The sequence below is a fragment of the Rhamphochromis longiceps genome, linkage group LG6 (genome assembly GCF_057381845.1).
Source record: "Rhamphochromis longiceps isolate RC_006_pf linkage group LG6, R_longiceps_female_GT1.1, whole genome shotgun sequence".
NCBI classification, from domain to species: domain Eukaryota; kingdom Metazoa; phylum Chordata; class Actinopteri; order Cichliformes; family Cichlidae; genus Rhamphochromis; species Rhamphochromis longiceps.
This window is the reverse complement of record NC_140562.1, coordinates 29166029-29184694: the sequence shown is the minus strand read 5'-3', so window position 1 is coordinate 29184694 and position 18666 is coordinate 29166029. Positions and strand designations below refer to the sequence as shown.

Below are 18666 nucleotides of genomic sequence, written 5' to 3'. Positions count from 1 at the left end.
GTCCACACATGCCTTAATGTTAGTCATAGACTACAAGGAACACAGAACTGGGCTATCCAGTGAGCAAAGACCACTTAATCCTGCTTTCTTTTTTTTATGCTTGTTAAGCCCCTTTAATATATGTTATATGGGGCTATGCAAATAAAACCAAATTGAACTAATCCATGTAACAAGCCCTTATATGTTAGTTAAAGTGACGCAAACTATCAATTACCAACATACGGACTAATTTTGATTCGTTTAACCACAGCACTACATCACACACTGTCAATAATTTATTGTTTTGTTCCAAGTTTTAGCCACAATGAAACAACACAACACAGATGCAAACACCGATGCTTTGGTTCACTCTGGTTACCTACTGTAATGAGATAAGTACAGTACTGAATTTGCAAGCTGTACATACATGCATTGACATTATAATCTGAAAATACTCTATACAGTATATCCAACACCATACGGCCGTGAGGCATTCACAAACAGAGAGGAGCTGACGTCCCTCTGGTCCTTTGTCTTAAAAATTAAAAGCAGAAAAAGTGCCGAAATAGATGAAACTGTTCTGAAATCCTAAAGTCACCACACAACAACAGAAGAACAAGTTACAGTACTCATGTATTACAACCTTGTGATTCTTGAATTCTACAATCAACAGTTGTAAGTGCTTATACTGGAAGTGTGACAGGTAAGCAGCAGCAGCAAGGTAAAGTAGGGTGTTTTTATTCTGTAAAGTAGTGGAGAGTGACTGGGCCTCAGCTCCATCAAACCTCAGACAAATAACTGTGGTGTGTTGCTAAAGAGCTTCTGAGAAGTCTGGAAACACCCTGCGTACACAGCTGGCTGGCTTTCCAACCTAAACAGTCAGAAATATGAGATGTACACACACCTCAGGAATCACAGCAGGTCCAGAGACTGTTGTCACAAAACATCATCAAAGTGAGGCAGAGGTGAAACATCAGGACAGTTTGTCCAAAAATCAAACTTAATGTCTAATAGTAATAGTCTTGATGATAACATTTGAAGCTCCATATTTGGCATTTATAAGCATATGCAAACATTTAATGGTTACATAGCTGGATTCATGTATTTGTTAATAACTGTGACATGGCAGTATAGTCAAACGTAGCTCTAAATCAATAGAATATCTTGATGTTATAACCAATTAGTAAAAATAGGTACGCTGAGTCATACTATACTGGTCACAAATATACATTAAATGTTTATATATAGCTTTAAATAAATGCCAAACAGTGGAACTTTTAAAATAAAGTGACATTGCAGTACATGTTTCCATTAGACTAGAATTTGCCTCACACAAAGCTTCAGGGCATTTATCTGAAGACAGGCTGATGAAGACTCCTAGCATGTTATCTCTACACTGTTATCACATATAATATCTAGATAATTACTGAAATAGGTCTTAAATATTGGTACACTAAAATTAAAGAAGAGATCTGTTTTTAATTATAATTACACATTTTACTTAAAAAAAGATGACAATAAGGAACTTTTCCCACCTTTGCTTATTACAAACATGCACGTCCTGCTCTGTGTAGTGGGCAGCAGCTTTTAACTTATCAGAATACACCTTTATGTTACCGCCTCATGGTTTGCTGACACAGCATCTTTTGCTGTTGTGTTTTTTGTGTGCTATTCTCTTCATAGTTGTCACCAATGAAGCAGTAATTAGATTATATCTGTATACAAATATCTCAACACTCCCTGTGCAACATATATTTTATGGTATATGGAGCCATCTGATGATCACATGTCTTTGCAAATGTACAGAAAGAAACTCCTCTTCTTCGACTTCTCTCGAACATATTTGACTGAGGGTGGATGGAGTGGACCGAGGCATGTTTTATTACTTTAGAAGTGTTGATTGATTTGGTGGGATATCCCTTTATACACCCTTCTCTCCTAATTCACAGTACAGTTCAGGCCTCCTCATCGGTGGCACTTGGGGAGCGCTCCTGAAAAAAGGAAACAGAGATATGTTTTAGTTGACTGGGAAAGACTTCTAGTTTCACACATTTTACAGGTTTCCTGAGATATCCTGCAAACTAAGAAACAAAAAAACCAAACGTGTATATTTGTGCATCTACCTGCACTGAGCAAAAAACTATCAACCCCATAAAAATTCCCCACACAAATGCTTGCAAGGTTTAAAGGAAAATGACAAAAAAGTTACCTCTTCCTGCTCATCCTCAGAGTCATCATCACTGACGACCGGCTTTGCTCTGGTGCGTCCCGTCCGTCTGCTGCGTCCCTTCCCTCGATCTCCACCTTTATCCTTCCTGCTCAGACGGATTTTCACCTTCACTGAACGGGCTGGAAATCAACACACATGGAAAGAACATGTTGTCAGAGTAATCATACAGAGAATTTTGAGATGTTTGCCAGAGGACATAAAAGGACAAACTCAATCTAAATCAGTTAGGACACAGTCAAATACAACTGAACAGTTTCTCCTCTTTATGCACGACATGCACAGGCATGCTCACATTCGGACTCTGATCCTTCCTCCTGCTCTTCCTCCTCTTCTTCACTCTCCTCTCCCTCACTTTCCTCCTCTTTCTCGATCTTCTGCCTCAAGCTGGTGAATACCGACTGTAGAACGATGGAGTCCTCGTATATCTGCTCATAAACACAGCGGGCAGATGCTGATTATGATCATGTGGCTGCAGGGTAAAGCATTCAGCCTCAACACATCATTTAAACACTAATCATTTATCAGCAACTAGTAATTAAATGTCTGATACATTGCCCTGCATGATGAGTTTTCCGATGAGGTCTTTTATGCCTTAATGCGACCTCAGAGTGCTCGCTTTCGTCAGCTTTAATCAGGCTTCACTTTCAACTGTAATCCATCCACAGGAACTAATATGTACCAGTTAAATAACACAAATTCTGATTCAGATTTGTCTTGTGCAAGTAAAAAACAAATAAAACAGCAGGTGTTTTTCTATACAGCACATCTGTCTCACCAGCGACCCCTCCAGGTTGAAGGTCTGAGCATTCTGGAAGAGCAGCATGACGTCTCTCTCCAGGTCACCCAGACTGCGGTAGCGATGACTTCGAATCCTCTCCTAACATTGAAGACGCAGCACAAACATTGGGTATGTAAGCGAGAGAATAACACACCAAGCGAGTCTGTTAACCTTTAAACACGTTTTTTTTTTAATGTGCTCTGCTGCAGGAATGAAAACATGTTACAAATAACACTATTTAATCTTACCTTGATCTTCCTGAAGTCTACCGGCTTGCGGATGAGTTCGTAGTACTCGGGCAGCTCTTTTCGAGACGGCAGCTGGATGAACACCTCGCTCAGCTGACGCCCACTGGCGCTGCAGGACATGACATTATTATCACGAGACCAAATATCTGAAATATGTCTGCAATATCAATCCAATTGATCATAGCTCTCAAAGCGAGTTTGCTGTTGGCTATTTATTAAAAGTGTTACAGGGTTTTTTGCCACCCCAGACACGTGAATGTGTTTAGTCCAGTCAAAATATAAACTGCCACCCCGGTCTTCCTAAAGACCAAACCTAACAACTGCTATCAGATCCTCTTATCATTATATACATTTGGCATAATCTTCAGTCTCAGCATTCATGAAATCACTTTGTGACATCATGGGGGCTACAATCTGGGGTTTTTACCCCTTTCTCATGACACAAAGAAAGCCTGGCAGGTTGAACTTTCTTTCTAAATAGACTAAAATGACTGAAAAAAAGTTTCAGATTTTCCACAATCACAATTTCTGCTACCTGTCTTTGTATTTGATGACAGCGTCCACAATTTTCTTCATCTTTTTTGTGAGGGTGGGAGGATTTGGTGAGAGTTTTTCGACAGGTGGCCGTCCCCTCTTCCTCTGCCTCTTCCCATCATCATCTTTATCCCCCCGTCCACGTCCTCCTATGGAAGAGGAGGGACCAGGGAGATCCAGGTCACGGTCTCGCTTCCTCTTGCGGGTCGTCTTTTTGTGCCGCACCTCTTCCTCCATCTCCTCCAGTGTGCCTTCCTCTATCGCCTGAACAGGGAAAGATACAGAGTGAGAGATTAGCATATAAGTGTTAAAATTACCCCCCCCCCCCCCCCCCCCCACACACACACACAAATTTGCCTTTTCCTCCAGAAAGCCAGTTAGTTTAGAAGCCAATTTATATCCTGAAATCTTTGTCTCAGGCGCACCTTGAGCCACTGCTTCTCAGTCAGCGAATCGCTGTAGTCCACTTCCTTCCGTTGTCGGGAACCTCGGCCAAACATTTTCTCCTCCTCTTCCTCACAGGTAAGTCGCTCAACCTCAGCATCGTCCTTCATGATCCACGTGGGCAGCTCGTCCTCCTCCATCAGCCGTGGTTTTCGTCGTGGGTTACGAGCCTCCTCGCGGCGTCGGTCCAGGTCCATACGCTACGGAAGCAAGAAGAAGAAAACACAGGGAAAGATGTGGGGACACAATATTATTGCGCGGTTGAATCTTTACCTCACATTCAAACACACAGAAACTCACCATGAACAGCTCGAACTCCTCTTCACTCCTAGCAATCATCTGGTTGACCGTCTCATCATCTGGCACCTCATCCTCCTCCTGAATACAGCAGACACACAATGGCAGGTAGAGCAGAGGAAAGCACACTCTTTAAATTGTGTGTTGGCGATGCACGCACACACATTCATGTGTAGGCACACGTCTTGACCCCAGACCTCGTCTTGCTCCTCGTGCTCCAGGATGGCCTGCAAAAAGGCCCTGCGCTCGTGGCTGGAAGACTTCTGGTCGAACATGCCGGCCTGGATAACTTTTTGATCCACATTTAGTTTGTATTTGGCCGCTGCCAGGATTTTCTCCTCGACACTGTTGACTGTACAGAGACGTAGCACGCGTACCTCATTTTGCTGACCAATGCGGTGAGCTCTGTCCTGTGCCTGCAAGTCCTGGGTAGGAGAGAAAGATAAAGAAAGTTAAGCTGTGGAGCCCAAACCTTGCCATTTCTGCTTTCACTGTCAATAAATTGTGAACACTACAATATTAAATACTGAAACCTAAATATCTTCCCCAGTATTCTGAGGACAGACCCTGGACTTTTATCTTCAGCCTCTAAGTGCAAAAAAAAAAAAGGCAAATCAAAGCTGATATGAGCTTGAATGCTGATTTGATTAAAAAAAAAATCAATATAAATATGCATCACACCTGATGTGGGTTCCAGTCGGAGTCAAAAATAACTACAGTGTCGGCAGACTGCAGATTGAGGCCGAGGCCTCCAGCCCTTGTGCTCAGGAGAAAAATAAAGTACTCTGACTCTGGGTCATTGAATGTCTTCAGTAACATTCCTCTATCCTCAGCCTTTGTTGTGCCTGAGAGGTATGAAGGTGGGAAATAAGAGGAAATGCAGGCAATAATTCACAAAAAAGATAAACCAAAGGGAAACTAATAAAAAGGGGACAACAAGAACTGATACGCATACAGATCAGTGTCTCACCATCCAGACGCAGGTATTTGAAGTTACGGTAGGCAAAGTAGTCCTCCATGATGGTCATGAGTGAGGTCATCTGACAGAAAAGCAGCACTTTGTGGTTTGTGGCTCTCAGCTTTGGCAGAATTCGATCCAGCACCTCAAACTTTCCCGATGCCCGATACAGGTCAGGACTGAGGGAGCGAAAGGAGGATATTTTTTTTTACAAAGGCTGCAGTTTGTTTGTGTGTGTTTGAGATCAGGACCTAAAGAGGAAGCAGTACTTACCCCTGAACTATCCCACCAGAGAATCCTAAATGTTCAGAGAAGGATTCCTACAAACACAATGTACAACCGAACATTTCAGTTCAACGGTGGCTTTATTTTGATGACTGTTAGCTCACTGACACATCAAACAGAAGTCAAAAATGGCTGCTCTTATCCTCAGAAATTCTCTTTATTATAATAACAAAGAGAACCTCTGATGATAAGAGCAGGACTGAGAAACACAGGCAAATAACTACAGACAAAGTATTTATGTGTCGGGCTCGTCAGTGTTACCTCTATTTGCTGAAACATATAAGGGTGATTGCAGATCTTCCTCAGCTGCATGATGGTGTTCATCAGTGTCTTCGTGCCCCCTTTACCCTATTGACCGTGATATGATAAAAATGTTTTTACTGCTAATAACTGGGAAGTGTGGGGCGTGGACTTGAAGTACATGCAAAAAAAAAAATCCAACATGGAAAGAAAAGCGTCTGGACTTTCTTTCCAAGCTCCTTAGACTACGATGACCTGGATGACTGAGAACCTTCACAGACATAATACAATACAATACTTCAAATTATGTGTTCCTTCACCTTCTTGTCTTTCTCTGATCCATCAGTGAGCAGGACTCCCTTGGCCTGCATGTGCCTGTAGAGGACTCTCTGAAGAGAAGACATGTCACACTTGATCACATACTCCACCTGAGGGATAGGAGAAAAACATGTGTTTCCATTAAGCATGAATGCACAACATCAGAACAGAAAAACTTCATTTTCTATACGTCTCCTCAAGAAATGATGCTAAAGAAAACAAGAGCTGCTTAAACGGGATGTTGCCTTTACAGTGCGTGTGAAACATGCCTTTTCTGGAAGCTGTGCCTCCACCTCCTTCTTCAACCTCCGTAACAGGAAGGGGCGTAGCACTTTATGGAGACGACGAATAATCAGAATTGTCTCCTCTTCATTAAGGTCCACCTGAAGCGGAAGAAAGAGAAATTTCACACTCTTATTTAGCAAAACAGACCCCTGCTGCAACCTCAAAACTCTTCCTATATTTCTGCACACCTTCTCTCCAGTCATAGCGAAAGGGGCGTTAAACCACTGTTCGAAGGTGCTGCAGCACTTGAAGATAGTGGGCAAGAGGAAATTGAGCAGCGCCCACAGCTCAGGAAGTTTGTTCTGCAGCGGCGTCCCCGTCAGCAAGACGCGCCGCGGAGCAAGGTAATGGGTGTTCAGGACCTGGGTCAGTTTACAGTGGTGGTTTTTCATGCGGTGGCCTTCGTCTACAATCATGTACTTCCAACGGATCTGAAGGAAAGAAGAGGATCACGTGGGCGAAACCACAGTGCCAATACCCTGTATCACTGCTCCTGTCCAGCCACATCAAACCAATAACTGAAAGTGCGTAAAAGGAGGATTTTTTTTTGTCCACTTTGTCCTGATGACTCAAGTTGGCCCAGTCCCAGGCTAGTACCTGTAACCATCACATGGGAAAGCCTTGCCTGAAGCGCAACACCCACCTGTGAGCACAGTCAGGAACCCTATATGACTACATGAGTGCATAGCAGCATGATGGTCACAGAGGACAGTGGGAGACGTGGTTTACAGGTCGTGTCAGTGTGTTGCAGGACCTAGGAGAGAGAGCACTGAGATGCAGGGGGAGGTCAGATTGGCCAGACTCAAAAACTTTTAGAGGATTTGGGGGGATTTAAGGAGCCAAAGACACAAAAACCTTAAGTAAAACAGAAGTATGATAAATAAGGTATGAAAAGAAACAAAATGTTTTTAATCTGTAAAGGAAAATCTACGCCATCACAGCCTCAATGTGTTCGCTCATTTCCTTGAGTCCGTGTTTGTCCGTGCAGTCAAACTCACCTTGGCCAGTACTTGTTTGTCCTTGATGATGTACTCATAAGTGGTGAGCAAAACATTAAACTTGCCACTACGCAGCTGAGGGACAAACGCTCTTCTAGCAGCAGGAGACCCCTAAAAAAAAAGGTTCAATATCTCAATAATTCTTTAGAAGATTTTAAGATAAAGACAGGCACGCCCATTTTTGTGTTACCTTGTAAGACACTTTAACGACTGATGGCGCCCATTTGTCAAACTCATACACCCAGTTAGAAAGAGTTCTGTCAATGAGAGACAGCTTACGTGTAGTTAAACAATTTATTACCGGTACATTCGTCTTTATTTAAGTGCTGTGCAGGACTGAAACACTGTCATAGCAAAAGCGTGCGAGCTCACGAAAGAGGTACAATGATGAGGTAGGGTCCGTTGAGCCGTTTGTGCTCCATGAGGTATGTGATGAGAGCGATAGTCTGGATGGTTTTTCCCAGACCCATCTCATCGGCCAGGATCCCATTCAGGTTGTTGTTGTAAAGAGAAACCAGCCACTCCAAACCTTTAATCTGAAAGTCAAAAAAAAAGGAGGGGGTTATTTATTACTGCTTTGAAATCTGAGAGACTCTGTTTCCTATGATGTCCCACTTCAATGTAAAGTCCTACTTTTTAAAAATCTGCCAAAAAGGGCACTCACATAGAAAATCGTAAAAAAAACATCCCAAGAAAATAAGAAAACATTAATGTGGGCATTAAAGAAATACTTATTTTATTGAAACAAATAGAATATTGATGGCAATGGTATAAGAATCTATGGGGGTACACCTATAGTAGTTTTTGAGTGCATGCTGGACAGACGGCTCAACAAATCTATAAGATTTACTATAAATTAAAGAAAGAATTAATTGGGTCTGAACAAATTTGAGGAGAAAGGCTAACAGAAAAGGCAAAAATAATAGATAAGTAGTGGAAATAGTCAAAAGAAATTATGAAAGAATAAAATAGAAAACGTTAGCCCCCCCAATAGACCCTATGACAGCTGCCCCCCTAAAGAGAATAGATAGACGGATGCAAAATAGAAAAGCCTATATTAAAAAATTCTACCCCTTCCATCCATCCATTCACTTCCACTTATCCTTTTCAGGGTTGCAGGGGGCGCTGGACCCTATCCCAGCTATCATAGGGCGAGAGGCGGGGTACACCCTGGACAGGTGGCCAGTCTGTCACAGGGCTAACACACAGAGACAAACAACCATTCGCACTCACATTCACTCCCACATTCACACCTATGGGCAATTTAGACTAATCAATTAACCTATCCCCACTGCCCACTACCCCTCCGCCTCAAATTAATTTGAAAATCCTACCTTGTTTTGTAAGAAAGAGCGTTTCTTTGTAAGTCAGCAAACTTACAAATTCAGCAGAGGATCAAATAATTATCTCCCCCACTGCATTTTGTAATAAAAAGCCTGAAAACCACTGAATTATGGCAACCTTCAAATTAATTCGCCTTTTAATGTCTCTATGTCTTTAATTAATATGGCAACAACCAGAAGAAGAAGCAGAGTAAGTGCATAATTTCCTTTGGGATTATTAAAGTATTCTGATGAAGTATAAACAATATCCAGTCCTGACCAGCGTGCAGCTAAAGATGTAAAATGTCTGAACTGCAGGATTTGTCAGTGCTTCGTGTACTTGCTTGTGCTTGTTCACCTGATACTGTTTAAGCTGCCCATTTATCAACAAGCTGGACTGTTTCTCCACCTTCTCTGTGACAGCGTGAGCCACAGAGTAATACGACTGGAGTCCTCGAGCAAACGCTGCACCGCTATACTCATCGTCCACGTCCTGTTTAGCATTTCTGTAAAATGACACGTAAAGTCTTAATCAGTCACAAAATTAATGACATTTGGTGGAATTCGCTGTATTTAAACAGCACATACGTTGCACAAAAATGAACGTTACATGAACTCACTCAATGATGTGTCGGACGTCCACCTCTGACACATCTTCACTGTCTGGGTCTGTAATCTTCATCTTGTCCTCTACTGGAGCTGCCGAAGGCTGAGGCTCCTCTTCTTCCTCCTGAGAGACAGCATGTGAACTAAAAGTTGCTTTTAACTCCCACTGGATGAACGAATATGAAGTGGCTTCAAACACATCTCACAAAAAAATAAAAAAATAATTAAACCAACCTCCTCCTCTTCCTCCTCCTCGCTGTCTTCACTGTCTGAGCGGGGAGCCACCTCATATCTGGACAAATTTACATAAATACACTTTGAAAAAATTTGTCCCTTGATATTGTCCTTTAACGCTGAAAGTAGCTGTCAGGGAACGACAAAACCGCTGAATGACAAATAATGACAAAGAGAAGATGTTGCTGTTCTTGAACATTTTGAATAAGTGGGGCAGAAATGTATATATGAGACTATTTTGTTAAAAACTAAATTTCTCCAAATGATTTAATCATCCGTAAAGCTCAATCTCTATCTGTGCTGCGGGTGTCGTTATGCTCAGCTGTGTCATTTTAAGTAAATGCTAATCACTTGTACAGTTAGTATGTGGTTGTGTGAAATTTTGAACAATTGGACAGATCGCCAGTCTATCGCAGGGCTAACATACTGAGACAGAGTCAAAGGAGCTTGCAAAGAAAAGCGTCTGGACTTCTTTAAGTTGCTTGAAGACGTTTCACCTCTCATCCGAGAAGCTTCTTCAGTTCTAAGGTCAAATGGTGGAGAGTCCCAGATTAAAACCAAGTGGGAGTGACCCCCCACAGAGGGACAAAAGGACCCCCTGATGATCCTCTAATCGCCTGAGCTAAGGTGTGAAAATGGGTGTGGGTCTGGGGAGGGAACTCAAAACTGGATTATAGATGGTGTCAGGAGAGTCTTCTCCAAGCATTTCAGACCCAGCAACACGCTCAGACAGAAACTGGTTCACCCGAAAGACAAAACTCCTAAACACAAACTTAACAATGTGGTGTATGCTGTACAGTGCAGCGAGGAATGCCCAGACCTCTACATTGGAGAGACCAAACAGCCACTTCACAAGCGCATGGCACAACACAGAAGAGCCACCTCCACAGGACAAGACTCAGGAGTCCATCTGCATCTTAAGGATAAAGGACACTCTTTCGAGGATGCCAATGTTCACATTTTGGACAGAGAAGACAGATGGTTTGAAAGAGGAGTGAAAGAAGCCATCTATGTCCACTGTGAGCGACCATCTTTGAACAGAGGCGGTGGTTTATGACACCAACTCTCTGCCATCTATAATCCAGTTTTGAGATCCCTTCCCAGACGCCTTAACGCCCACTCACATCCTGGGCCATCTGACCTCAGGAATTCGCATGATAAGGTGGGGCCAGGTTTCACAATGAGCTCACCTGAAACTCTGGCTGATTGGGACCCACGCCCAGTTTCACACCTTGGCTCATGTGATTAGAGGATCATCAGGGGGTCCTTTTGTCACTCTTTGGGAGGAAACTCCCACTAGTTTTAAATCTGGGACTCCCCACCATTTGACCTTAGAACTGAAGAAGCTTCTCGGATGAGAGGTGAAACGTCTTCAAGCAACTTAAAGAAGTCCAGACGCTTTTCTTTGCAAGCTCCTTTGATTACGATGACCTGGATGACTGAGAACCTTCACAGACATATACTGAGACAGACAACTATTTATACTCAAATTAACACCTAAGGCCAATTTAGAACCACCAGTAAAACTAACGTGCATGTCTTTGGACTGTGGAAGAAGCCGGAGCACCCAGAAAGCACCAACAGGGAGAACATGCAAACTCTAGACAGGAAGGCTCCAGCCAGCGAATTCAAACCCAGGACCTTGTTGCCACGAGATAACACGCCGCTCTTCCACCCCTTAACTAAAAGTGTTGTCTGTGCTGTGTGCTTTGTCTGTCCTAGACATAGCTTTTCACCAGATTTTTTTGTCCTTTGGTGCATTAAAAATAAAAGTAATACGCATATCTATACTCCTCAAAAGCTGTAGATCACTGCACATGAACTGAAATCAGTTAACAAAAGAAAAGAACAAAAGACAGGCTAGTTTGATGTTTTTTTTCTATGAAAAGTGTGGAGTCAACTGAAGAACCTTTGTAATGTAACGACATAATTGCAAGTGTAATGTAATTACAGTTTTAATGAATTTGAAATGAATTACACCCAACAGGCTGTGTGATATCACCATACCCTCAAACATCAAAGAATGATCCCTCTATCCTTGATCCTGAATGTTTGTGTTAAGATCTACCTAAGAGACTGTGTTCAGTATAAGACGTGCAGAAAAATTAATAACCTGTAAACATCATCTCTCTGGGCAATTGCATTAAAACATTTATATGTCTTTTCTATAAACATTTGCACAAGTTCCTTCCTCTTTGCATCCAGACTCACCCAGGGTTCATCTCCAGCCAAGTTTCCAGCTGTCCAGCTTTGGGAGCGTCCACCCCTGTCAGGATATTCCCACTGTCCACGTGGATGACCTTCACCGGCAGGTCACTCATCTGACTCGTCTCATCTAGAGGCTGCAGGAGTAGAGAGGGTTTGTTTAAGACTTTAAATGCCGACAGAGATTCAGATGGTTAATCACTGGTGCTGCAGCTATTTGATCAAACAAACAAGTTCACAGTATCAAGCAAATTCCCAATTATTTGTAATTCAGTACAACACGTGCTCTATAAATATTTTTTACAGCGAAACCACTTTGCTTTCTTGTTGTGATAAAGTCCAGGTGTTTATCATTGTGCTCAGTCAAATAGCGGGTGATATTTTGCTTGTTTTCCGAGTAGCAAAAGGCTTTTGTTTGGTCTCCTGTTGCGGGTTACCATGTCATGTGATGTCAGCGCCGTTTGTGCCTGATGAGAATCGAGCTGAAGAAATGATTCCCCGCAGTGAACAGTGACTTAAAACTGCAGCTTCTACTCCTGTACCATGTCTTTATCTCTACAGTCTTCATTAAGGCTTCTGCATTTGCTCACCTCTCCATCAGGACCCATAGCAGGAGTCTGACCCTCTGCATTCTCCACCTGCAACATAAGGGAAAAATAAGTAATCAGGTTATACGTGACAGAACATAATCAGAAACAAAAATCAGTGTTACGCAGACTTTACAGTGGAGTGTCTGTGTTTGTCGATGTACCTTCTTCTTTTTCTTTTTCTTCTTTTTCTTCTCCTTGAGGGCCTGTGCAGCTTTGTGAGCTCGGACCAGCTCTGTGAGGTTTGCAACATACTCGTCGGTCTGCTGCAGCAGGTAGGCCAAGCGCTTATCCTTCTTCTGGTCGATGAGTTTGCGGTAGCCCTCCTCATCCTCAGCCTGGGTAAAAAATATGGTACAATGTGTAGGAGGGATTTGTGTACTGCTACGTTCGTGATGGGCATTAAGTGATATTATAGTTTCTTCTTTTTACCATGAGCCTCCTCATCCTCTCTTTCTCAATACGCTCATTCTCCTTCTTCTGCTCCCGCTCGGTGTTGGCGTGGTAGGTGGCCACAGCTTTGGTCAGTTTCTGGATTTTGCCTGTGATCGAACGGTGGTACTCCTTGAAGTCTTTGGCGTGCTGAAGGATGCTGTTGAGGTACTCCTTTGTTTAGATTGGATGAAGGACAGAAAGAGATTATCAGTGAGAAGCAAAACTTTAAAAAAATATCACAGTTAACCTCGAAGTTTGGGCTCAACCTGATGTTTTTGTCTACGTTTGCGTTCTTGTTCAATCTTCTGCTGTTTCTCCAGTTTCTCTGTGATGCGGGCTTCGCGGAGAGACTGTCGCTTGCTTCGCTTGTAGGCCTTGGCATCAAGGGCGGTCTCTAGAGCTGTGTCACGGCGCATACACACCACCACCTCTTGACGCAGCTTTTAGAGAGAGAGAGACACAATAGAAAACACACAGAAAATGTAAACTCACCAGCAGAACCATCCACACTGAAAACACACACACAAACCGTAATGGTCTCTGATTCACCATAACTGCCAACGATGCATTACTGTTAAGGTTCGAGGTGAGGATGTGACTGTAGTGCATACCTGTCTCTGGAAGTTAAGTAGTCGCAGGGCTTTGAGCTCTATGGTGGCTTTGGTTCGTAAATCACCAGCCAGAGAACCCGGTAGATTCTCTAGCTCAGCAATGCGATGGGTTATACGAGCTTGTAACCTGAAGAAGCAGGTACAACGAGTAGTTATATCCCAGAAAAAAATGTTGTTTGTGCAGGAGCTGATGGTGAGAATTATGAAACATCAAAACCACAACTACCATAGCACACAGAAGAGAAAAGGTACTACTGAGATATTAACAGCCTTTAGTCTAGGTGTGTAGAAGTATGCTAACACTAACATTGTGCCATACAACTAAATAAGAACTAGAAAACCAAAGTTCCCTTCAGAGAGAGGGGTGCATTGAAACCAGGACAAAAACAAAATCACTTTGCAACTGTGTGAAGTGTTTGAGGTGTTGGAGTCGAGAACTTTGCCAGTGGAGTGCCGACATCTTTAAAAGATTTACAGATGACATGCTAGGTCCTTACTCCAATGAGCTGTCAATCATTTAAATAAAAGAACTGATGACATATTACACAACGCAGAGGCAACTTAGTGCAGGCACGAGTACTCATGTATGGGCTTTGAACTTTAGCTTTAACTTTGGTGTGACTTATGCAAACAAGTTTGAAAGTCATGAGGTTTGTGATCACTGCCATCTGTTTGTCTCCTGGTCAGAAAGATTACATAGAAAGAGTCGAGCCAAATTTGTGGGAATTTGGTGGAAAGGCAAGTGGAAAAGGAAGAAATGATTCAATTCTGGTGTGGAAAAAAACAGCAAAACTGGGTTTGATAGAAGATTTGCTTCCCAAATGTCGATGCAAAAAAATGATGTATTGTTTTGTACTTTTGATTTTTTTGTACTATATTATAAACATAAGATAGAAAATATACAAGAAAAAGCTTGTGGTAAATATTATATGCTTTAAAAGTTTTAACACAAAGTAAAGTAGGCCATCTCTAAATATATGTACTGATTATGGTACATATACAACCCTTAAGAGTCAGATAACTAAAGCTCAATTTAGCTATTTTGTTCAACAGATAAATAAATGGGACAGAGGATAGCGCATCCCCCAAAAGACTTGGTTACCTGTACTCCCTCTCCTGCAGTATCTCCACGGGGTCGAGGCCACAGGGTTTCTGAATGGGTGTAACGCGGTTCTGTTTGGCATGGTAAGGCATCATGGGAGTAGGCTGCGCAGGCTGGCCGGGAGACTGGGTCTGCGGGGGCATCACCGGGGAGGCAGCCGGCGGAACTGAAGGGGGAGCAGGAGATGGCCGGCCAGTGGGCTGAGGGGGGATGAGTTTTTGTGGAGCGTTGGAGGGGGCTGCTGCATTCACCATGGGGCCTGGAGGAAAGTGTAGTGAGGAAAAGTCACTGTGGTCTACACAAAATGATGAACGTCTAAAGGAAAATTAGGAATTACAGCAGAACTAACACTGTACGACAGCATAGTTCATCTCTTCTATCAGCACTTAGTCGGCCGTTTTTACACTAACAGCCTAACTAGGTTTCAACAAAGATGCTCCTAGTGAAGAGACAGTCAGTTTTCACAAGGTCGGTTAGCAGCACCACGTACCTTCGGGCCATGACTTGGGAGGTCCATTAGTATTTTGACCCTGCATCCCAACTGGGGTTCCTGATGGGCCGGGGGGAGGCATATTTGGACCCATCATTCCTAAGAAATCAAAGAATGCAGATTGAATACGGCTGATATCCATAACAAGGCCTTGTTAAAATTTTAGAAACAATACTGTGGGAGATTTATGAAACGCTGAGGAAGACTTAAAGTGGAGGTGTGAATTAGTCTTCTATGTATTCACCCTCAGGTTATAAGAAACAGTACTGCTATTTCGGACATTCCTCATGCTTGCTCACCGTGACCTCGGCTGTAGCCTGAGCCCATTGGCCCTGGCCCTGGTCCTGTTGGACCACCTCCTGGCCCTCCTCCAGCTCCGGGAGCCAGACTAGGCATGGGCTGCTGCATCCCTGGCATTGGCCTCTTTCCTTGGACAGCTATTTGAAGGTGGTCTGGGAGGGGCTGTCCCCGGGCTAGCATCTTATAAGCCATGATCTGGGCTCTAAGTTGGTGAAGCTGGTTCTGGTTAAAGGGAGTTGGACCACCAGGACCTCCAGGTCCCGCAGGGCCGCTGGTATCAAGGCCAGGACCAAGGCTAGGGACACTGGGGCCAAGACTGGGTCCAGGGCTTGGACCTGGTCCAGAACTGCCTGGAGGGACGGGTCGGTTATTAGGACCCAAAATGTGCTGATCTCCACTGGAGCCATCTAATGGTGTAGAGGCAGAGCCAGGACCACCAGAGGAAGAGGAGGAAGATGATGAGGGCATAAGGGGCCCAGAGGGGGGACCATTTGAAGGGATGGGACTTGAGTGATCAGAGCCACCTAATGGAGAGTGGTAGCCTGGAATACACAGAGAAAAAGGCAGGCAGGTAGAGAGAATCACTCTCTACGGGTCCTCAAAGGAAAATTTGATAATAATCTTACAGTCTTCAAGCCAAGCACAAAACACAAAACTTATCATCGTACCAAACCTGAGGCAAACTCTAACAAACAATAAATTATTGTCTAAATTTGATCAAATCCTGGATTATTATTATTATTGTTATGATTATTTCCAGGAGATTGTTAACTGTGATTCACCACGTTAAGCCTGTCTATATCCCATCCTTACAGCACAGAGCAGGCTGTCTTTGTCTGAGCCAGACTGAGCCATGACAGTTGTATATCATTCAGTATTTCAATAATGAAACAGTGAAACGGTTTTCATGGTTCATGTTACAGCTGGTGACAACAGAGACACTCCCCTCTGAGCCAGTCAGGACACATAGTCACACCACTGCCATTAAGTCATGCTTAAAAGCCGTCACATGTCTTACGCAATGTAGGAATTAAGCAAAGTGCTTAAGAATGGTTTAGGTAACATGCCTACCTTGTGAGTGTTGGTCTAGAGGACTGGGTGGGGGGCCCATACCACTGTGCCCGCCCTGTCTCACTGACAGTCCCTTCATCTGACTTAAACGGCTCTCCTCACTCAAGCTTTTCTCGTGCAAACCCTCCATGGGCTGTGGGAGGAATCAGACAGTACTGAAGTTAAACACTATCAGTTTTGTCAAAAGTCGCCATTGCAGAGGATTTGCAGAAGTTTCACTGAGTTAAAAAGCAAATACCAAAGGCAAAACTTAAGTAAGCAGAAGCATAGTTATATGAAAAAAAAAACATGTAGAGTAAGAGCAGTTAACCAATGTCAAGTCAAACATGTTCGATTTTTGGGTCAAATATGGAAGAGGAGCATTGATTGCTCACAGGCACAGGTGCTACTTAGTGCATATCAAGTTTTCAACTCTCAGTGAATAATAATGTTTAGAAAAAAACACTGAAATAAATCACGTACCCGTAGTTAGTGGAACAAATCAATGGTTTTCTTAGGTTAAATATTTCTGATACATTCTCCTTCAAGCTTAGCTAGTAGTTAATCATTTATTTAGTGAATAAATATTAGATAATATGTGTGTCTATTAACATTATACTGATATTTAGATCTAATAACTACAAAGAGCAAAATTAAGCATGATGAAAACATCAAATTTAAATGAAGATGGAAATCTGAAGATGAAAATGCTTGAAAGCTTTGCTGTACATGTGCATCATCTACACTTCATTCTTAAGCAAGTGAAATTAATGTTTAAATCCTTTCTGTTTAAGAGTCACTGTAAATATGTAGCAATGAGGTTTAAAAAGTAATTGCTGACAAACTGCGGTTCCCTAAAGGACGGCAACACGAGCAGCTGCTGAGAGCGTCTCACTGGGACTGCTGCCTGAATGCCCTTACTTTGTGCAGAGGGTGCATGCTGTCCGGGCCATATCCAGAGGGCCCTGGCTGGGAGTGTCCAGAGGAGGGAGGACCAGGGCTGGGGCCCATCATACTGTGAGAGGAGCCTGGGGAGGGTCCGGGGCTGGGGCCAAGCATAGCCCCAGGAGAAGGACCCGGACCAGGGGAGGGACCAGGGCGAGGGGTGCCTCCCATGGGGGGATCAGGTGTTGACATGATCGCCTGGGATCTCCTGCTCCTGGATGAGCAGGAGGGACCTGAGAGAAGGAAGAGAAATGACAAATTTCAGTAAGAGGGCAATGAAATATGCACCAATTACTTATCTGAGAAGGAAGTAATAAGGTTTTGGTTTGGACAATTAAAAAATCATGGCAATAAAGTCTGCATATGACTTCAGCTGCATTTCTAATAAATGATGAGGGTGCACAGTCTTTGCGGGATAGGGGTGAATTTTTGTCCAGCCTATCAGATGTAGACTCTCTGCTCGCCAGCTGCGCTGCACCAAATCACCCGTTGCGCGCATATGCAATTACAGCTGCCGGGTCTACCACTGAACTTGAGCTGAAGACGGGGAAATACAGTAAATTATGCACAAGAGCCCGTGCTGCTGAGAATCTTTTCACTCTGGCATGAAAGGGTGTCTCGTTAAATATAAAAAAGGGGAATGGCGGACTGTGCTTGTGCGACAGACCTACCCGCATCAACAGGATTGGCAGTCCTGGGTGGATTTCTGCGCTCCCGAGCTGATATTTGCGGGTGATGAAGGAAGATGCAGCAGTTGTCGCAATTAGCCTACTCACCCTCTTTGTAATCTGCCTACAAGCGTTGATTTCTTTCACCGACGTGGCTCGAGCGCCCCCCTCCACAGCTCCTATGACCGAATGTCTAGTCACGGCCGCACGGCAGCGCGCATGCGTGCGCAGAGACCGCAAACCTGTACTCGGCGTGCATCAACCCTGAATTCTTGTTTGAAAATCCAAAATAATCGTGGAATATTAAATGTCGAGATAACCTGTGGCTAGATTTCACCCACAACAGTGAAATCGTGAACGGTGGCTGCGAACACAGGTATTAGAATCACGCGACTTAATAACTGCAACCTTCAAAAGCAACACACACAACCAAAATACACCGTTTTCTGCAGTGCACATTTGGCATTTTTAATTTTGAGAATTTATTGTGAGGTTTTGCACTTTTCATTCATTGCCT

The 18666-nt window shown here is 43.4% G+C and overlaps 1 protein-coding gene and 1 long non-coding RNA gene across 2 annotated transcripts in view; one reads left to right on the top strand and one right to left on the bottom strand.

The window, feature by feature from the left end:
- The window catches only part of LOC146668225 (uncharacterized), a 12774-nt gene extending 8295 nt beyond the window's left edge, over positions 1-4479 (top strand). The window contains exons 2-3 of the long non-coding RNA XR_014912137.1: positions 2971-3116; positions 4292-4479. This is a non-coding gene — a long non-coding RNA (uncharacterized LOC146668225). The remainder of the gene's footprint in view (positions 1-2970; positions 3117-4291) is intronic.
- On the bottom strand, positions 264-18666 carry smarca4b (SWI/SNF related BAF chromatin remodeling complex subunit ATPase 4b). The gene is made up of 34 exons (XM_085410112.1): positions 18153-18666; positions 17458-17714; positions 16558-16690; positions 15486-16028; positions 15187-15285; positions 14697-14955; positions 13595-13721; positions 13250-13423; positions 12981-13154; positions 12713-12886; positions 12552-12599; positions 11968-12098; positions 9757-9814; positions 9537-9646; positions 9275-9422; positions 7967-8130; positions 7785-7851; positions 7595-7705; positions 6785-7027; positions 6581-6694; positions 6314-6421; positions 6015-6101; positions 5742-5788; positions 5481-5647; positions 5192-5355; positions 4708-4935; positions 4514-4591; positions 4195-4413; positions 3771-4033; positions 3236-3344; positions 2985-3086; positions 2502-2634; positions 2189-2328; positions 264-1970 (listed from the first exon to the last, which is right to left on the bottom strand). Exons 2-34 carry the CDS (start codon positions 17671-17673, stop codon positions 1935-1937), a joined length of 4974 nt encoding a protein of 1657 aa, XP_085266238.1. The 5' UTR covers positions 17674-17714; positions 18153-18666; the 3' UTR covers positions 264-1934.